Consider the following 13,842-nt stretch of genomic DNA (forward strand, 5'->3'; position numbering starts at 1 on the left):
CGGAAGAGGAAGGAGAAAAGAGTGAAAACGAAATGATAATATCATGGTTTTAAGATGTATTAAGTTATATATTCTTTAATTGAAAGAACGAAATATCTGTTGATGGAAATAAATAAAAATGATGGGCACGAATTTGTTTCAACATACAAAGAAATATTCCCTCGTATTAAAAAAAAAAAACCTATGGTGTGTGTGTCCATGTTTAAACCAGCATTAGCCACTGTCCCTCCATTTATTTATGATGTCCCCGTAGAATCAGTGAACAAGGGGAGGAGAAGAGCAGAAAGTGCATTCAAATTCGGGAGATTGTGAGAGGTCTTCATAAAGACCTTCTTCGTTGATCCTCTTGCTCGCTCATTCTGCAAAATATATCATTAAAAACAAAAAGAGAGATGAGGGAGGCATTTCCATTCACATTGGCCAGGCCGGTATTCAGGTTGGCAATGCTTGCTGGGAACTTTATTGCCTCGAACATGGCATTCAGGTCTTTTTTTTCTTTTCTTTTCTGCTTTTCCGAATGATATTTATTTGTAGATCTTTCATTTGGTGCAGAGGAAAATGTTTTATATAAGAAATTTATGCAATAGTTTCCGTTAACAAATCCCAAAATGGTAGAAACAGATGATTATTTCGCTAATGATTGGTTTTGAACCACTGCATGCAAAATTTATCTTCATAGGATGTGCCACATTTTCCTTAGCCAATTAACCAAGTATACATGATGAAATATTTGTTCCCAATGTCAACTGGAAGTTTGGAACTAAGCAATTGATGTATTTTCCTATCTCTTAAGCAATGTGTGAATGATATTGTCAACTATTCTTTCCTCATTCTCTAATATTTTCTGAATTATTTGTGTCTTTGATAGCCGGACGGCCAGATGCCAGGTGACAAGACTTTAGGAGGAGGTGATGATGCCTTCAATACATTTTTCAGCGAAACCGGATCAGGGAAGCACGTTCCTCGTGCTGTTTTTGTTGATCTTGAGCCCACTGTTATTGATGAAGTGAGAACTGGAGCATATCGCCAGCTATTTCACCCTGAACAATTGATCAGTGGCAAAGAAGATGCTGCAAACAACTTCGCACGAGGCCATTATACAAGTACACATTCTGCACCTAGTTCAATTGTGCCTTATTTTGAATTTGTGATATAACTTTTAATTGTTGAGCTTTTTCTTTACTAGTTGGAAGGGAGATAGTTGATCTTTGTTGATCGGGTCAGAAAGCTCGCAGACAACTGCACTGGTCTGCAGGGCTTTTTGGTTTTTAATGCCGTTGGTGGAGGCACTGGTTCTGGCTTAGGTTCACTTCTGTTAGAACGTTTGTCAGTGGACTATGGTAAAAAATCCAAGCTTGGGTTCACTGTGTACCCTCTCCTCAGGTTTCAACCTCTGTTGTGGAGCCATACAATAGTGTGCTGTCAACCCACTCCTTCCTGGAACACAATAGATGTTGCTGTCTTGCTTGATAATGAAGCAATTTATGACATCTGTCGCCGCTCCCTTGACATTGAACGCCCCACCTACACCAACTTGAACCGATTGGTGTCACAGGTATCAGCACATTTACAACTTGGACCGTTACACCCTTGTATGATTTTGTTTCTGTTATCAATGTAATGAGCTTTCTAAATTTTAATTAGGTGATCTCATCTCTGACTGCTTCTCTGAGGTTTGATGGAGCCTTGAATGTTGATGTGAATGAATTTCAGACTAACCTGGTCCCATACCCAAGGATCCACTTCATGCTTTCGTCTTATGCCCCAGTTATATCAGCTGAGAAGGCTCACCACGAACAACATTCTGTGGCAGAAATCACCACTACTGCTTTTGAACCAGCTTCTATGATGGCCAAGTGTGATCCTCGCCGTGGCAAGTACATGGCGTGCTGCCTAATGTATCGAGGAGATGTGGTGCCCAAGGACGTGAATGCTGCTGTATCCATTATCAAAACCAAGCGTAGCATTCAATTTGTTGATTGGTGTCCAACAGGCTTTAAATGTGGTATCAATTACCAGACTCCAACTGTTGTTCCAGGAGGCGATTTGGCCAGGGTACAAAGAGCAGTGTGTATGATATCCAATTCTACTAGTGTTGCTGAGGTTTTCTCCAGGATTGACCACAAATTTGATCTAATGTATGCGAAAAGAGCCTTTGTTCATTGGTATGTTGGTGAAGGCATGGAGGAAGGTGAATTTTCTGAAGCCCGTGAGGATTTAGCTGCACTTGAGAAAGATTATGAGGAGGTTGGTGCTGAATATGGGCAGGGTGAAGAGGGTAGTGAAGGAGAAGAATACTAATGAGTGGGAGTGTGATGGATCATTAGATGTTTTTTTATCACCTTTTCTTGATTTCAATAGATGTTTATTTAGTACTGATACAATATTTGTAAAAAGAGATCTCCACTATATACATGTACCACTGCTTAATTTGGTTATGTGATAAATATACAATTTTTCATTGGATAATATTATATGAATTTTTTTGTAAGACAAAAAGTGTGATAAAGATGAAATCGTATAGAATAAATATTCATCAAATTTAATATTTTTTCCGGTTGGGCCTTGAAACAAAATGAATAATCTCATTACCGAAAATAAAAATGAATAATATCTGAGGATATTTGCGGATTGAAATTTTTTTAAGAAAAAGAGAAAAGTATTCAATCCTTATCCAAGTCACTGGTTATCAATTTTTTTATTTGCCTAACTTTTGTGGGTTTGTGCTTGATTTGGCCTTTCGAGTTAAGTTCCTAATTTTTTACTCAGTCATGACCCTTATCAATTGTCTCTTGTAATTTGTAACCATGCTGTCCTTGTTTTAGTTGTGACAAAATATTAAATTCAATTAATATTATATAAGTTGTACATTATATAACATTGATGCAAGTGAAATAGTCCGAGCAACAACAACAATAACAACATCTGGAAGTGTAATTCCACAAGTGGGATCTGAGAAAGGTACAGTATACCCAAACTTTATCCCTACCTCGTTGTGATAAAGAGGTTGTTTCCGAAAGACCTCGGCTCAAACATCGCACATCAAAGCCGTTAAACAAAGAAAATACATAATTAAAGAGGACATAACACATAATATGGAAAACATTACATAGCAATCAACAGAAGAAAACAATCATAAGGAGTTGGATAATCAAAGGTACTTGCATGAATAAACAATAGTGAGAGCATTAAGAAGCTAGATGAAAGCGTACTATACATTATAAAACAAGGAAGATCGTGTCCCTCTTAAGTTACTATTGGATCATTGGTATGGTAATTCCTGCTCTATAATTGACTAACTCGAGTTTGTGAAAAGATTTCTTGGCTAGAATTTCTTAATATAGTAGGACTTTAGCAAACTATTGGAACATTAGTATTTCTTTAAATAGGAGCTATGGATTTCTCATAGTTTAAATATATTAATATAGAATTGTTTCAAACAAGGCGGAGCTGCCTTGCGTGAAGGGGTTCAAACTTCAACAGAATCCTAATTCCTCATAAAATTATGGTAGGGGCATTTTTATGCATTTTCATTTTATTTATTTAATCATTTATTTACACGAGTGACTGTTCATTTAAATCCAAAAAATTGTAATTTCAGGATACTACTAAATTTAGTAAATGTAATTTCTTTTATAGAAGTATTTAATTTATTTAAGAATGCAATATTATATATATTGTATATATATAATGTGAATTTAGTGTTATTGAGCATAAATATATCTATATGACCCAAAAGCGAAAATCTTGAAAATAACACTGAAAGTGATCAATATCTATATCTATCTATACTATATCAAAAGCATGAAACTCTTAACTAAAAAGTTAAATTACTAAAATACCCTTCCTATTAACTTCAATATCTTTATTGATTAAAAATAAATAAAAATATCAAATTTACTTGAGGGGGTGTAATTTAATGTAACTAACGGATTCCTCATTTGGTTTCTAACCGTTGCAATTGTTGGTTGGAATGTTTTGAGTGAAAAAAACTGACTTTTCACTAATTATATAAATGATCCAATTTATTCATAGACCTACTCCTTATTTTGGGCATTGTAAAAACTTAGATGAGCCACATTCAGATTTGTCCCGGCCTTTTATATTGATCATTATTACTCCTGAGTAGATGGATTAAACGTCAATTGGAGGAGAAAATTAAGAGAAGAAAAGACGACGTATTTTCACAGAAAGACTCCCAAACAAATTGCATTATTTGCAAGGTTCTAGGTATTTTATTCATAAAGAAAATATATATATAAATATTTTTCTCATGTTACTTTTTTGTAGTATTTACTTAAATTTTTTAAGAAAACATATATTATTTTATAAAAACATTAGATTAATAGGGAAAAGTTGTAGACAATCCGTAAATCATATTCACAGTTATTTTGATATTAAATATTCACATTCATTTTTATGTATACTGAAGAATTTGTATTTAATTAATTTAAATTTTATTTTATAATTCAAATTAATAGTTCATTTGATTTGAAGTGTCTTTTCTAATAGATTGTGTCTTCTATAAGTAACTAAATATCTCTTTGAAATTTATTCAATTGTTGGCTTTAGTGAAAAATCATATGTATTTAAATAATTTATGTAGCAGTCCATCAGTGAAATAAAAGTTCTATCCCGCCCTCTTCATCTACAAAATGAAACGGTGTCCGACTTTTGATTAGGGATTCTCAATACCGCCAAAAAATATGAAGTATTGTTTTTTTGTGTTTACGACAACTGAACCCGTGCTCCAAGTAAATTTTCTACTCTTGATGCTGTTTTCTTATGTGTTGTTTTTTCAACAAACAAATATAACACTCATCTTCAATTTTTCAACAAATTCAAGTTGTTAAGCATTTTGAGTATGATTTTTCCTATTGTAAGGTTGAGCGGTCCTTTAATTTAATTTGAATTGATCACGTCATTTTATTTGTATAGATCGAGAAAAATTTGTACACAACATCTGAAAGATAAAGACATGTTACATCTAACGTAGGAAAATTAAACATGGCAAAGTATGATAAACACATACACAAAATATTAAGTAAACTTAACCAAATTAGTTGTTAACCATTATTACATTTTTGTTGTAATTCCTGTGATCAAAGTAGATTTACTACTCTTGACCTTATTCTTTTATGTGTTTTTTTAAATAATAATTGAAACACGTTTATCATTGCTCTTAGGCTATAGTTGCTTAAAAATAATGCAGAAATTTTAAAACATGAAGGTTTCATTATCATAGTCTATATTGCTCGTATTCACATTTAAAATATATTGTTGAAATATCTAAAAACAGGAAAAAAGTCAAGTTGCATATTTGATATATTAAAGTAATTATTATTGTTCGAACATTGGTTTGTTGCATTTAGATTCATTATCAGCAATATTAAGAATATATACGACAACATATAGTGGTAAACAAAAAACTTAATTTTAACCAAGTGAAAAAGGTGATATCAATTCAGTTGATTGAGCATGTGACCGAAGTAGAAAACAATGTTACTAAAAAAACACTAATTTCTTCCCAGATTTAAATTTTAATTGTTCATCTTTGTAGGTTCAGATAATATATAATTATTTTGGCCTCGACATACAAGTTACAGTAAGATGATTGAAATTGATCATTCAAAAAACATGTTATTTGTTACTTCGTATATAATTATTTATGAAACCTTTGTTCTAATACTGATGTAATTTAATTACATCATGTACTACACAATTCGACATACACGTGCAACGCACGTGCCGAGAAACTAGTGTTGTCAAAAAAGAGGAAGTAATTAGTTCAACAACTTTAATAAAGCAAAGCAAGATTAAAAAGTAACAATAAATATAACTAATTAGAGGCATAAAATTATCTTATAAGGTTTTATTGAACTAGAGTTGTAGAGATTTTTTAAAAATTTATTTCCTTTTTATCCATAGTATAGAATTAACATTAAATATATGTTCGTAAATTAATTTAAATGTGTTATTATTTTTTCTTTGTCTTTTAATTTAATTCAAATATAATAAATATCTAAAGCAATTTTATTGGAATTCGTGATAATCTCGTAATAGTTAGCATGATATGAATACATTAATTAACATGACAATATGCATGACAACAGAGTCACACACCAATTATAAATAACATCGGTGTTCCTCTCAAATTACTCAGGCTTGTTCAGCCAAAACATCTCCTTAATCTTTCTTCTCTAAGTATTTACATTTTGCAATGGAAAGGAAGATTAATAGGGGCAGACAAAAGATCGAAATGAAGTTAGTTGGGTTTAAAAAAAGCACGCATTGTCACCTTTTCAAAAAGAAAAATGAGCTTGTTCAAGAACGTAGATGAGCTTTCAGCTATGACCGGAGTAGATGGTGGTGCTCTTCTCTTTTCACCTAGTGGAAAAGCACATTACCATGGCTCCACTAGCATAGAAAAATAAACAAATAAGTTTCTAGAATGGAAACGAGATAATCTCCAAATTAGTGATCAAGCTAACGTGGGAAAATCAAATGTCTTTCACGCATTTGAAGATCTCCATGAAGAATTACAAATACTGAATGAGCTAGAAAAAAGGCGAAAAATGAGGTATAGGATCTTGCACCCTGGTGTAGAGATTCCGCCTGAGAAACACAGGTTGGAGCAGTTGATGGCACTTAAGCTACGATTGGACGAAATTAAAAAAGATGCAAAAAATTGTGTGTTGGCCGAGCGATTTAAATCTGATTTGAATGTTGTTCCTGAGCCAGATGAAGGAGAGAGTTCTGCAACGCATTGATTAATATGGCAACGTTAATCGGAGTTCTTGAAGTTGAAGTTAGTGTTTGCAAGTGAATTTACCAATGCAACTATCTTGTTTTTAATTTGATCAATTATGTTGTTGTCATTAAGTAAATTGTTGTAAGTCGTGAGAAAAAACATTTATGGAGTTTTTATGTTTGTTCTTTGCCCTTCTTGCAAATTTAATAAAATAAACTCTTTTGCGCTAACGCAATGCCTTGAAATTTAATATGTTTTATCTTTAATTTTTAATAATGCTTTGTGTTTGTTCCAGATTGGTAGACCTGTTGAGTCATTTTATTGAGTGAACAATGTGAATTGATGAAGAAAAAACCAATTTTACCAAATGAATTTTCTAAGTAGGGCGAGATTTGTCAAGCAGTATCTCTCTACGAAATCTAGGATTAATATAACACACAAGGTTGTTTCATGAAGCTACTGCTTAGCTGATAGAAGTTACTCATCCAATAGCTTTACCAGCTCATTGGACATTTTTTGAACTGGTTAATCTACTGCACTGCGCTAATTTGTTTGGTGACCTTGGTGTATTAGTTAATTTTCTTTAAGAGTGCTTGAATTTATTGAAACTATACATAATACACTGTTAATATTATTGTATTTTCAGGACTCATAATTTATTTGCAGAGGTGAAAATTGAATCGAACTTATGTTGAGGTAGATTTCTTAATCAAGTAAACAAAATATAAGTATATCTTATTTTGAAAATTACTTTTCCTAGTTATATAAGATGAAACAGCTTCTAACTTATGTTTGTTTGATAAAAAAATTTTACTTGACCAAAATGAAAATTTACTTGTAATGTAGGTTTGTGTGCAAAGAATGGAACAAATAAGATGTTGTAAATCAAACAAAATTTGAATTTGATCTAAAATTGTCCTTGTTTAACTCTGGAAGCAAACATTTTTTTCTTAAAAAATTCAAATATATGATTGGTATTAGTTTGTTTCTTGTTTTGTTTTTCTTGCTAGTTTAGAAAATTACAATTTAATTATCAAATGATGCATAAGTAACAACCTTTCAGATTCTCCAAGTAAAATGCAGTAATTATCATAATAAGTTTCGTTATCAAAGAAACAAAAGCTACTTTTTCATTAAAAAAGTAAGTCATGTTGAGAATAAGGGGTAAAGATGTCTATAGTTTAGGAATTCATATTCTTGTAATCTCTCTGTGTGAAATGTAACGTAACGTGAGCATTGAATCCAAAAATTTCAAATCAAAAGCTTCTTACAAATGTTCATGTTTCTTTTGTTTTTCATAAATTTGTTTTATATATGTTTAGCAGACAAAAATATATTCAAACTTTGCTTAATAGATGCTTTTATCTTGTATTTGCAAAAATAATTGCTTATTCATCGAACACAATACTTGTAAATGAGTCCAAGACCCCTTTACAAGTGCAAGATCACTTTTAAATAGGCGAGGAGCCACACACACCCAACACGTACCATAAAATAAATGTATTATATCAGAGAAACAGCAACAACAATACTAGAAAACTAACATTATTATTTGTTTGAAGTTTTGCTACAAAACTGTTTTTGAATTTTCAAAGTATATCTGTTTGAGTTATTTTAAATTAAACATTAACTTTTTGAAAATTATTAAAATCAGCTATTATTTCAAAAAATCAAAAATAAAGTTAACCCGTTTGTCCACGAGAATTATTCACTTTTTTTCCGGAATTTTTTCACGTTATTTGAAAATGAGCATTTGGCCATGAAAATGACAAAATTTGAAAAATATCTAAAACTCTGTTTTCACTTTTATCACATTCAAACAACCAAATATTTTTTACAAAACTATTAACCAAATACACCTTCATTTTCAATTCCAACTTCAAAAAATCCAAATAAAGTGAAAAAATATCTGATTTCTATGGCCAAAAGCCTACTAAATTCTGCAGATGTCAATTTTTAAGAAGTGAATTGTGAAAGAAACGAGACCTAAACTTGGTCAACAGTCCAAAGAGGTGTACATAAAACCCGGCCCTAAAGAAGTGTTTACACGTGCGAGTTTGTTTAATAATAACAGGGGGCGAAGGGGGAAGTAGTATACATATACAACACAGAGAGAAGGAAGAAAAATAATAATCCCTAAAATGGCGACGGCGATGTTCAGATCTAGTGTTCGCTACGCCCTACGTGGGCCACGTGTAACGCCGGCTTCTAAGAGGACTTTCGCTTCTCACTCATCTGTTCATGAAGAGGCCCGTATGTATAACTTAAATTCATTCTCTATTTGCATTGTGTCCGATCTACACTTGTCTTTTTTTGTTAATGCGATTTTAGTTGCTGATGGACCAAGTTTTAATTTTCTTCACGGCCCGATATTTATTCGCTTGTTTGGATCTTATGTTGTGCTTAAAAGACTTACATTTCGTTAAAAAAGACAAGTTGTTGGAGCGGAATTGATATAAGATTTGGTAAAGTGATCCTAACTAGTTTGGAATTGAGACATAGTATGCTGATTGTTAGAAGCGACAATTTTCAAGTTCCTCACGGATATTTATTCGCTGTATGTTGTATTTACATATTCTGTATTGTGATTGAAGTGAAATTGACTTAAGACTTACATTTCGTAATGAAGACAAGTAATTGGAATAGAATGGGCCTAATCAGAATTGTACAACGATCTTAACTAGTTTGGAATTGAGGCATAGTATATTCATTTTGCTTAAAGTGATTAACTTGATAAGGGAAGGTCTTATTCAAATACAGTATCGAGATGATCCTGCGAAAGTACATAGAAAATGCAGGCTAGATTACATTAGAAACCTAAGCAGTCTAGCATGTCATCTAAATTCATAACAACATTTCCATCTTTCAAATAGTGATCCTAGCTAGTTTGTTATTGAGGGATAGTAGATTCATTTAGCTAAAAGTGATTAACCTGGATGTGTGTCTTCATATTCTTTGGGCAGGGGAAGCAGCTAAGTGGGAGAAAATTACTTACGCTGGAATAGTTGGATGCACTATTCTTGCGGTGATTAATCTCTCCAAGGGTCATCCTCACAGTGACGAGCCTCCTGTAAGCTTATTCTATCAACTTCTTTTACTTTCTTTGACCTCAAGAATCTTAATTTTTTTTTAAGTATTCAATAGTATGTTCCTGTTCTCTATCTTTCCATTTTAGATGCAGACGCTAGGTTAATTTCAGAAATTCATATTGGTTTTGTCTATCAGACTCAGAGGGATATTCACTTGTTCCTTTTCAAGTAGTGAAATAATTGTTCGGTCCTTCAGTCCTCTTAATGGCCTAAAAACAGTGTAAATAAGTGCAATGTATAGAAATATATCACATATTCATGATGAGCCTGCAACAATAGAAAAGGTTCAAGCAGATGGAATTTTACCAACAGTTCCTATTGCAGGGAGACATTTAAGTGTTTAACGTATTAAATTCAAATTTAAAGAGGAGAGCTGTGACAGAACCTTTTTTTTTATAACTTCATAATGGACAATCTGGTTAGTTTCTGTGAAAACGAAATACTATGAATAAGATGACAAGAGTGCACTCTATTATGTAATATATCAGTTATTCCTTGTACGTGCTTGAGATAGTTTAATAATTTAAGAAGGTAGATAAAATGACTATTGAAGCAAGATATCGATCAAGAATAGAGGATAAAGGACAACAATGTATTGGTGGTGGAAGGGGTAGGAAACACTAAGGAAGTTGGCAGTTGGAGAAGAGGAGGAATACATTTCTTAAGAAAGACAAAATAAGGGAAGACGATTCCTTTAATGTTGTTGTTAAATTTCCATTAATTTGTTGTTGATTTATCAATGTAAAGGGTAAAGTGTAAATCGCTAATCCTGTTTTATGTGATAATGGACTTATATTTGATGTAAGTGGTCGTTGAATAAACTATTTAAATTGTAGTTGAGAAGTTAAATTGACATGAGAGTATCAAAGTTTCAATTTGATTAGTTAAATTAATTGGAATTCTTGAATCAGTGGAAGAGGTATAGGACTATTATTATGAATGGTTCAATCATTTTTGTGATGTTCCAAAATGGAAATTGTCATATAATTGGGACCGGAAAGAGTAGTTTTTTAAAAACGGGTTGAGAGATTTAAATTGAAGAATGGAGTTTTGAACAGTTAGTTGTAGTATAGAGACATTTACTGCAAGTTTCCTTTTGAGAAGCCAACATCTAATTCTTAATCCTAGTGAGGGTTATGCCTAGTTATTGTATTTTGGCTATTTACTTGAGATTGCATGGAGGGGGGAATGTATTGATGTTTTTTTAAAAGGATAGATGCATGAATAAAGTGTCTCAATCTATTTACTTCAAGATGACAACGTGAAACATTGTTTTTTTTTGCTGTTACATGTTTTTTTTGGTAATCAACTTTTTCATTAACGACCAAGTGAAGAAATCAAAACTATAGCTAGCAAGCTATCTCAGGAAGTACAAACAGAACAAAGAACCAAGCAATACTATAGGAAACTTGAATCACTAGCAAACTCAGAAAGAGAATCTAAGTAGGTATTTCTGCATAACTGGTGCAGCCCTCACATAGCAAGAGTAAGCAATGCCTTTAGGCTTTAGCAATGGCATCATAGGCAGTTGACCTTCCTTCATAGATTTTGGCATTTCTTTCCACCCAGATAGAGTACACACATTCAGCAAGATGATTTTAAAGGAGCTGGCATGAAGAAACTTCCCTTTAGCATTTGTAACAGCCCAACTCATAGATTGATCCCAAGTAGTCGCATTCATCATTGGCCTCTGCTGTTACATGTTTTTGAATTCAATTCAGTAATATGTTTATTTCCATCACTCTGTGTAACCTAGTATTATTTTGTCCTTTCTTCTTCTGCTTGCAGGCTTACCCATACATGCATATTCGCAACAAGGAGTTTCCATGGGGTAATTATGTGACAAATCATTTTCTGATTTTTTTCCCTCAATAATTTCACGTTTAGGATTCATACTTGGTGGTGTGACTGTATCTGCCTTTGATGGTTGCAATGCCGTTACCAATGTTCAGCACTTGTTTAATAAGAATGGTTTTACTGATGTAGATCATATTTGTCCATTTGGGGTTAAAAACCTTCAATGGTATTGGAGGGCTTGGAAGTGCTCTACTGATGGTTGTCCTTATTGATTACCTGATAGTAGTGGGGCTGGTTTTGCATGATACCTTTTCTCCCTGGGGCTTGATGCTGAAAATGCAATTTACTCCCTTGTTGTCCCTAATCCATTTGGAATTGATGATGTTTGATGAAAGAGTTATATATTGTTGGCAACTTTGGCAGATAATTTAATGAGTGAGAATTTCTCTTCTAGTTTCATCTGTTGTGAAAATAAAATCAGAAGTTGAAATCAGGATTGTCATGTCTGCTGTATATCTGTTGTTTTGCTGGTTAATATTCAAAAGCTTTGAGTGCCTGTGCTGCAGGACTTGTTTTCAATGTAAACACGACGTCGTGCATTTCTATTATTTTAATAGTTAATTCAGGGCTCATAGCATGTTGTTGTATGCCTTCTAGGATATACTTCTTTCTGATGATGAAACTTCCATGTTTGGCTTATTTTGTGCTTGCGTTTAGATCTGCGACGTTGCCACGCAATGTCTTAATACCACATTTTCTCTTGCCTTTTGCGAATGCAGGTCCAGATGGCCTTTTTGAGGTCAAGCACCACTGAAACTGCATGGTTTCTCTGTGAAGGCATCAAAATAATTCCTGTCCATTTAGAGTATCATCACATCTGTGGTGTAAGCTGTTGAATTTTCATTGAATATCTTCTGTTGGTTCTTTTCGGTATAAGAAACCACTGCCTTTACTTTGGCGTATCTGTATTTTGCAGTATACTCTTGGGTTCTTACAAAGTGCTTTCTAAAGAATAAGAATTGAGGGATGATTAAGTCGTTCCAGTTATTCTTTTCAATATAGTTGCTCTTAAATGCCTCATTCTGAATGTCTTAATGCATGAGCTTCATCTACTTGATTTATTTGACATGGACGGGTGCGTGTGTTTTCATCCTGGGCCAAGATTCCTGGCCTATGTTTCTTCATGGTTTACGTACTACTATATGATTCATTCCTATTACATTTAAGAATGGAGAATTTTATAATTGACCTTAATCTTCTGAGTCTACTATTCACTTTTTGGATGGGGCAGAATCTCCATGATTTAAAAGTTAACAATCAAATGGGAAAAAAACGATATTACCATTTTATAAAAGTCAATCTGTGGCGTTTGTATACTTTTTGGAATTTCAGTGACACACTTACAGAAAAATACTTTCTATGAATACTAACAAGCGCTTACAATAACAAAAGTTGTTATTGTAAGCGCTTGTTAGTATTCATAGAAAGTATTTTCCTCTTAAGTGTGTCAACTGAAACTTTTTTCTCAGCTGCAACGGTGACAAGCACCTTATTAGCAAGATGCTGCTCAAAAAAGCATATCTCAATGATTAAAATTGACTTATTAGATGCTTTTGGCAATATGTTTTAAAGATGAAGAAACACTTTATCATTAATAATGCGTGGAAAATTGCAAGATTCTGACATGCTGATTCACGTTTATGTTATAGAGATAATCAAGTCACTAAGTTCTGGGGAACATAAAACTATATATTTGTTACGTGCTTACTAGGGGTTATTTTCACTTTTACACTTGCATACAAAAGCTGTTTTCATAACTTGGCTCCTTGTATATCCAACAACAGAGTCGTCACCTAATTAATTATGGAAAATTAGAAACAAATTTGAAGGTTAATTTTGAAAACCTTTTAATTACCAAATAAATGGGTAAGGGTTCTGGTAATCTCTTGGGGAAGGTGTTAGACACCTTGAGAAAGCCGCTAAGCGCGATATGACCGGCGGTGGGTTTGAATGTTGTGGCTAAAAGAGTATATCTCATTTGTAAAACGGACTTTAACGAATTTGAAGGTAAAACTTGAAGGAAAAAACAATTTGAATAGAGTCTTGCCCCCTTTTGTTTATTTATGATTTGAAGAAATCATCTTTTGATCCTTCGTAAAATTGGTTTATTCGGACGAAAAGACTTGATATATTTGTACAAAGTGG

General features: G+C 33.0%; 1 protein-coding gene and 1 pseudogene across 1 annotated transcript; both read left to right on the forward strand.

Annotated features, from left to right (window-relative positions):
- Positions 1-325: 325 nt before the first annotated feature.
- On the forward strand, positions 326-2,550 carry LOC132046741 (tubulin alpha-1 chain-like; annotated as a pseudogene).
- A 6,273-nt stretch (positions 2,551-8,823) lies between these two features.
- LOC132046742 (cytochrome c oxidase subunit 6a, mitochondrial) lies at positions 8,824-12,717 on the forward strand. Its single transcript, XM_059437479.1, has 4 exons — positions 8,824-9,004; positions 9,715-9,821; positions 11,629-11,671; positions 12,417-12,717. The coding sequence occupies exons 1-4, from the start codon at positions 8,893-8,895 to the stop codon at positions 12,449-12,451; spliced, it is 297 nt and encodes a 98-aa protein (XP_059293462.1). The 5' UTR covers positions 8,824-8,892; the 3' UTR covers positions 12,452-12,717.
- The last annotated feature ends 1,125 nt before the right edge of the window (positions 12,718-13,842 follow it).

Source organism: Lycium ferocissimum, chromosome 2 (assembly GCF_029784015.1).
Source record: "Lycium ferocissimum isolate CSIRO_LF1 chromosome 2, AGI_CSIRO_Lferr_CH_V1, whole genome shotgun sequence".
Taxonomy (NCBI): domain Eukaryota; kingdom Viridiplantae; phylum Streptophyta; class Magnoliopsida; order Solanales; family Solanaceae; genus Lycium; species Lycium ferocissimum.